Source organism: Pteropus alecto, unplaced genomic scaffold, assembly GCF_000325575.1.
Source record: "Pteropus alecto unplaced genomic scaffold, ASM32557v1 scaffold78, whole genome shotgun sequence".
Classification (NCBI taxonomy): Eukaryota; Metazoa; Chordata; class Mammalia; order Chiroptera; family Pteropodidae; genus Pteropus; species Pteropus alecto.
In genome coordinates this window covers 9,712,430-9,719,692 of record NW_006443124.1, presented here as the reverse complement: position 1 = coordinate 9,719,692, position 7,263 = coordinate 9,712,430, and the positions used below count along the sequence as shown (strand labels likewise).

Here is a 7,263-nt window from a genome sequence, read left to right as displayed (position 1 = left end):
ACTAAAATATTTCCTGAGAGGCCATGTGCATGGCAACTCAAGTCTAGAAGACCACGGCCTCAGGCTCCCTCCAGAAGAAGAGAATATGGGCTTTAATCGGCAGCCTGGGAGAACTTCTAGAGAATCTATAGATCGACTGACTGCCTGGACCAAGCTGTGGAATCTTGTCAGTTAGTTTTAAAATAAAGGCAGATTTTTATTTTTTTTTTTTGGTAGGGCGCCTCTTCCCATGAACTGATGGGTACCCGAGGCTTGTGGTTTGACTCTCACTCATCTCTTTAAAAAAGATGAGTGTGTGTGGTACTGGGATATATGGATGGCATAAATTTCAGGTAGAAATAAGAAAATAAGGGATCTGGTTTGCCTCAGTAGGGGAAAAAAAAAAGACTATAAAACAGTCACATTTAAAGGTACATTGTTGAGAAATCCAAAATAGTAAAATCCACCTGCCATTACATCAACATAAAAAAATATGCATTTTTAACAAAAAGTTCAACTGATATTCAAAAACAAAATAAAAAAGAGGATATAGTTTATAAATATGTAAATATCCATGCATTCTTTTACAATGATAGCTAGCTACTTGAAGAATAAGAACTTTTAAATTGACACTTTCATTCCAGCTGCCTCTTTCCTACATTTTGGTGATACCAGGAGTCTTAACAGCTGCTGCAGTCAATGTCACATTTGTCCCAGCCTCCTTTTGAGCCTGTAGTTGATGATGAAAATATGATGAATCTTCTGCCTTAGCTTTGATGCTGGGGGGAAAAAAAAAGGTTATATAGCTATGCAGTCTAGTGAATCAGATTCATAAAATATAGCAGTGATGCAATACTTATGTATGACCTACATGGTGAGTAGACTCAAATTATTACTATTTTACTACATACGAAAAATAATCAGCAGAACACTGACCATCCCATCCATCTGAAAGTCAGAACCTATTTTTTTTGTCTTGTCATCTGTGATCTATAAATGTTCACAATTTAAAGTGATAACAGAAATACTTAAAATATAACTTTTTCCTGGCATGTTCCACAATGAAGGGTTCTAAAAGCAGAATCACACAAACACTTATTGTTCTAAATTAAAATTAGTTGAATCCAGGTAGTAATTCACAACATTTCACATCAAGTCAGAATATTTAGGAGATGTGAAGGTTAAGTATTTCTGGATTTCACACTATTAGAAACTGTAAATGCTTGTCTTCAAATAGTGGCAAAGCAAAACAGATACATTCTTTCTGGGTTCTCTCTAGCACCTTTGATAAATTTAAACTTGGCTTTAGACAACTTTTAAGCAGGGTGTGAAGAAATCATTTTGGCTGTCACCTTGTATTTGAATGGATTTCCTTAACATTTAGCAGTGTGAATGAATCAACCTGAGTCTTTTTAGTAATCAGAGTTTTCAAGGTATGACCTATTTCCTAGCCAAACCTATTGCTCTAGTCTTTGAGAAATGAAAAAAGCAAAATTCCTCAGCAAAAGCAAAATATAAGGTCTTTCTACTTTTAGGAGAATGCAGTATGACCTAAAAAAACCATCTTTAGGCCAAAGGGAAGGAGATTCCCTAAGCTGTCTCTCAAATTTCTGATCAGACAGACCAAGATTATAGCAGCACAACAGCTGCCACTGGCTTTGGTTGCTGCAAGTATGGTCTTTGACACAAGTTGGCAAATGATTCATTCATCCTGGGCTCCAGGCAACAGACTGGCCTGTGGGATGAGACAGGTTTCCCGGCTTCTAGTGAATAAAGGGAAAAGGTAGTTCCACTGAGCATTTATCTTGGGGATACAAGACAAAACTTGATTTTACTAATCTGATAGGCTGAATTTTTTTTTTTTTTTTTTTTTTGAATACAAATACTTGTCACCTTAGAACCACATCTCCTTCCATCAAGGGTATGGCTGCTCCATTACCTTCGAGCTTGCCAAGACTGGACATAATCCACAAATAAAGAACCTCCTGCAATGCAGGCACACTTGTTTTTCTAACTTCTCTTTCACATTTCATATAGTCACTTTCTATTCTGCCATTTTCCCTCTTGGATAAAAATGTTTTCAAGGAAAATGGACAAGTAATTAAGCTGACAAATTCTTTGGGCCAATAAATGACAGCTTCCTAGTCAATCACTCCTTTTTCTCCTTAAGACAATGCCTTGGAAACATTAACTCTGACAGTCATAGTAATAACACCCTTCCTGAGAGAGCTGCTACTCATTTGTTAATTATTGGTTATTAATGGGTAGAGCTGGTCAACCACAAAGGCTGCTGGTAGGTAGGTAACTAGGGATGACTGTTAGATAATTAAGATTGTTTGTTCAATATATTTGTGACTAAATCCCCTTCTTTCAAAAGAAAAAGCATATGCTGCAACTGTTTGACAAATACCACCAGAGGCCAAAGCTCATTTATTTTCTTACAAAAAAGTTGGACAAACCGCAGAGATGTACTTGCCCCAAAACTGCAGAATAGCCATAAAGTATTTTTAAAATCTTACCTTAAAGAGCTAATGTCCCTAAGTCATCTTCATTGTCTAGTCCTAAGATACCAACAATGCCAGGTGATTCATTTCTACTTGGTAGCTAGCTTTAAAACCCAACTAAAGTCCAATGTTAGAGCTAAAGATCAATTCTGGGCAGAACTACAACAGACATTTTCAGGTGCATGGCTCAACATCAAGGGTTTTTTTTGTTTGTTTCTGGGCTGGCAATGTTGCTTAAGGTTTACCAGCATCTATTACATGTAAAAACCTCAAGCAAGACACAAAAGAACTACTGCAAAGTCCCCATGGCTCTCTTTCCAGTGGGCTCTCAAGGTAGCCTTCAATGGAGAAGGGACAACCTTCAACATCGCCCAAATCTGTCATAGCACACGGATCAGATGACTCATTCTCAGGATGGGCTTGCCTAGAAGAGTCTTAACAACTGGCAAAACTGCGTGCCCTCTAAGTACCTCACTTTTCAGCATCAACTTGAGTTTTATTTTCAGTGGCATCAACAGTCTAAGATTAAATTTGGTTACTTACTGAGAAAACGTAAGTTATATTTGAAGGAAGCTGAAATACATGTAATACCAAAGGACTACAGAAGTATAGGCTTCCTGCAGGCTTCTTCCAGGTAGTTAGGTGCTAATGTTTAGTATGATGGCAAAGCTGGTTTCAAAGATGCCAGGTTCATGCCTGAGGACTCTCCTCAGGAGGGTACTATTGTGTAATGACTGTCAAAAACAAACATTCCAGGGCAGGGATCCCTTTACAGTGTATAACAGTTTAAAGAGATCTTTCCTCTCAACACACATACACTTCCTCACAGTGGTCTATGGATGTTAAGGATATGCATATCAATTACGAAGCCATTTTAGTCTCTCCTGGGGGCTGCAGCCCAAATATCATGAAGTGATCTGATCTCAAATAGCCCAGCATGACTGGAAAGTGTACAGCTACATACAAGGCAGAGAAGTATACTGTAATAGAAAATTGATGTGAAAGATCTTAGGGAGGGCAGAATACCTTAGGAGTAAAACACAAGGAAAGAATCTGCCACACGCAGTTAGGAAATAAAGGTTCACCCTATTCTCTGCCTGCCTCTCCCTCACAGGGTACACTTAGGCAGCCAGCAACTATCTAGCCACCCCCTACCTAGGCCCCAGGAACCTCATCAGTCTGGGGCACTGAAGGACTGACTGCCCAGAGATTTTTTTAAAGTATTACATGAGGGGATCCAACCAGTCGCACAGAAGGGAAACTCTTTATATGCCCTGCCTTCCAAAATAAGACCCAACTAGGATGAGACAAGAGCTTACCTGTTTCTGAGGACAGAACTAAGAAAGAGGCCAGCAGCCTTTTAATGTATTGTTTTGGTCAATTTTGTAAGCATTTTCTGAGCACCTTCTCTGGATTATGCTATAGTATGCTTTGGAGTTAGAAAGACTAAAACTCTAGGCATCCCCTCAAGAACCTTCAAAAAGAGGCCCAAGTAAAGTGACAAAGAAACAAACTTTGGGAGACCTAGACAAATGATGAAGAGCATGTCTTGGGAGATTCTGAAAAACAGCTGGGTAGCTCAGCCCCACCATCTCAGCTTCTTTCTGCCACACTCTCCACAGCCCAGCCCCGGGATCCAGATACAAGGTTCTACAGGCAACAGCTCACAATGTAAAAAATCCACGGGCTCATATCAAACCCTACAGAATACAGAACAGCTATGATGTGTGGACATTAACCCATCTACATTCCCATCAGCAAATCGGAGAGGCCAAACAACACTAGTCAGTCTCTCACCTTTTGGGTTAAGAATGAGTTAATGTTACCAACCAGATTTTTTAATAAGTGGGAAATTGTAGCACTTTAGCCAATATTTTCTTCAAAAATCAAGCAAAAAGGTCAGAACAATGTTCCTAGAGGAACTGAAGAGGTTAGGTTTGTATGTTACTCCACCAACAATGCATAATTTATCATTCTGTGTTGTTATCTAGATATAAAGGTTTATACCAATTATGGAGAAATAAAAATGAAAGAGTTTAGATCTTTGGGATAGTAAACAAACATTCAGGAAACAATATATACTCATAGAATATTTCATCATACATACAGGGGCCTCTAACTGTACCATTTCAAATGTACTTGGAAATCCTATTTACCTTTTTCATTAATTCACTTCTGGTAGTAAACTGTGGCAGGTCTTCCACTTCAATCCCATTAGCCATTTCCATCACCTTCTCTAAAAGGTCTTTGTTGTAACTGCACAATAAAGAGTAGTAAGGTTAAGAACCTTGGAAGAATTACTTGTTAGTATGGGGCTAACAAGAAATTGCAGGCAAATGGACTGTAAACTCAACTCAGAGGACTGATTTGATACTACAGGGGAAAACCAATACATGTTCAGCAGCAGGTTAGTTAACAGTTCTTCCCACTTGGGGATACAAAAGTGGCTCTAGGAATGCCAATAGAGCAGGTGTTTCAAATTTACAAAACAAACAAAAGATTTACAAAAATAGAGGCACTGTACATCTGGCAGTACATATTCGTGGATATGGTATGAGGGCCAAAAAATTTTTAGTTTTTGAACACATGGAATGTTGGTCTAATGAAAATAACATTATTTGTTTATTCTTCCACTTTTCTGACATTTGCTGAATCTTGGATCCTGTTAACTACAATTTCCAGGGGCACCTAGGAGACAGAGAAAAAGGATGGATGCAAATGGTGCTGCTTCTCAAAATCCTGTTCTAATAACTCCTAACATGTGAAATCAAAACCAGGTGGCTTAGGGCTAGAGGAGCCATGTGACCAGAGTCAGATAGCCACAAGGAGCACAGAAAGCAGGACTAAGCCAAGTCATCTCATCCTAATACAATTTCAGGAAAAGCTAAAATAAAAGAACGTGGGAGCCTCAAGATTTGCTACCACCTTCATGGTGGGGTAGGAGGGCGGGGTGCAAGGCATCTGTTATTTTCATAAGAGGAAAGCAGTGAGGCGAAGGCTGGCTCTTGCTCAGGGTCCAGCCAACTGGGGAGTGAGGAGAAAAAGGCAAGAGCCACATATTACATCCAGCCATAAATCGTAAAATCCATCAATCCTGCCTGAAGCTCAAGGCCCTTCCTTGGTATATCACTTCCCCTCTCTCAGCTTCACCGTATGTAAATTGGCGGTCTCAATTTCTATCTCTGCATTTGCTATGTGGGTGAAAGGAGCTAATGGACTTAAAATACACTGCAAAACTGATGGTTTGAGCTCATACTGGCAACACAAATAACAATGGCAAGTTTGGCGCTCAGCATGTATGGTGCTGTTGCTAGGTGGCAACCTGTTAAGTGTTTTTCACCCTTTAATATTGTAGTCATCAAAACTCATTCTCTAAATGAGAAAACTGAGGCTCAGAAAGGTTAAATATCTTTCCAAGGGCTGGCTGGGGTGGGGATCAGCCACAGGCCTGGCCAGTGCGGTTGGAGGTAGGAGGCGGGGTCAGCCCTGGGCGAGGGCGGCGGGTCGGAAGACAGGGGGTCGAATCAGACCGCCGGCAGGGGTCCGCACCTGCAACCCAGGAAGAGGTGGTTGGCCCAGACCATGGAGAGGGACAGCAGCTGGTCCAGGCGGCCGCCGCCGTCGGGCGGGTCGCGGTAGTCGGGCAGGTGGCGCAGGATGAATTCCATGCGGGCCCTCCATTGCTTCTCGCTCTCCGAGTAGGAGCGGAACTGCTCGGCAAAGTCAGTCGCCTGCCGCACCCCCGAAATCAGCTCCTCCACCGCTGCGGCAGCCTCGCCACCCACCATGGCGCCCTCCGCCGCCTTCCCGACACGCACTGCGCCACCTCCCCGCGGCTAGAGGGGCCCCGGCGGCGCGCGACTGCTCCAGAGGACCGGCCTGGAGCGCCCTCCCCGGGCGCGGCGGCCTGACTGGCCCGGCCCCTCAGACCACCTCAGCTCCGTGGCTCCTGGGCGCAGGGGCGGTCGACCCCGCGGGGAACCGGTAGGGAAACTGAGGCCCCCAACCACGGCACCGGGCGCCCCTCTCCCATTCGACAGTTGGATACCAGCCAGAACTGTGCTGTGTTCTTTCCCTGGGGGTTCTTGGGCACCCGGCTCGCAGACGAATTCCCTCAGTTCTGAGGACTTATATGTGTAGCTGCTCCGGGTCTATCATTGGTTCCCACAGGTCCCAACACCCTACCCAGGTTGTGGCCCACCTTCTCAGAGCGAGTCATCCATCCAGTTAAATACCTGCCAGGCCCTTTGCCAAGTGCTGGGGATGCAGTGAGAGCAAACTCAGAGCCCTGCTCTAATGAACTTTACTATGTCCAAGGGAGGCAGACATTAGTGAAATATCTAATTGCTCAAGTGAAAAATGTCAGTGTTGACAAATTTTCATAAGGAGAGGCCCAGAGTGCTAGGAGCATAAGTAAACAAGGGATCTGGCCGAGATGCGGGGGTCAGGGAAATGATGCTGGAGAGCTGAGAGGTGAACAGGAGATAACTACATAAATAGGAGTAGGCCATGGCAAGACGGAGCCTGCCCTGGTAAGGGAACTACAAGAGCTGGGTGACAAGGTCCAAGAATAAGGGATCACAGAGCAGATGAGGCCACAAAGACCAGTAGGCCATGGTAGGTCCTAAGGGGAATGTGGAGCCACTGATGGATTTTAACCAGAGCAGTGATGCCTGTGTTTCCAAAAGAGATTGGAAGGAGCCAGAATGGATGAGTCCAGAGATGAGCAGGTGAGCTGCTGAGAATGTTTGTTTAGGGTCAGGTAACAAACTACCTGAGA

At 43.2% G+C, this 7,263-nt stretch overlaps 1 protein-coding gene across 1 annotated transcript; it reads right to left on the bottom strand.

The window, feature by feature from the left end:
* Window positions 1–398: 398 nt before the first annotated feature.
* On the bottom strand, window positions 399–6,322 carry CDKN2AIPNL (CDKN2A interacting protein N-terminal like). The gene is made up of 3 exons (XM_006923124.3): window positions 6,033–6,322; window positions 4,640–4,739; window positions 399–758 (listed from the first exon to the last, which is right to left on the bottom strand). The coding sequence occupies exons 1-3, from the start codon at window positions 6,269–6,271 to the stop codon at window positions 747–749; spliced, it is 351 nt and encodes a 116-aa protein (XP_006923186.1). The 5' UTR covers window positions 6,272–6,322; the 3' UTR covers window positions 399–746.
* Window positions 6,323–7,263: the final 941 nt, after the last annotated feature.

Excerpts from the sequence above, each read along its gene's own strand:
- CDKN2AIPNL (XM_006923124.3), bottom strand. The coding sequence starts at position 6,271 with ATGGTGGGTGGCGAGGCTGCCGCAGCGGTGGAGGAGCTGATTTCGGGG. Across the intron at positions 4,740-6,032 it reads CACCTCTTCCTGGGTTGCAG|TTACAACAAAGACCTTTTAG; the intron begins GTGCGGACCCCT and ends TTTATTGTGCAG.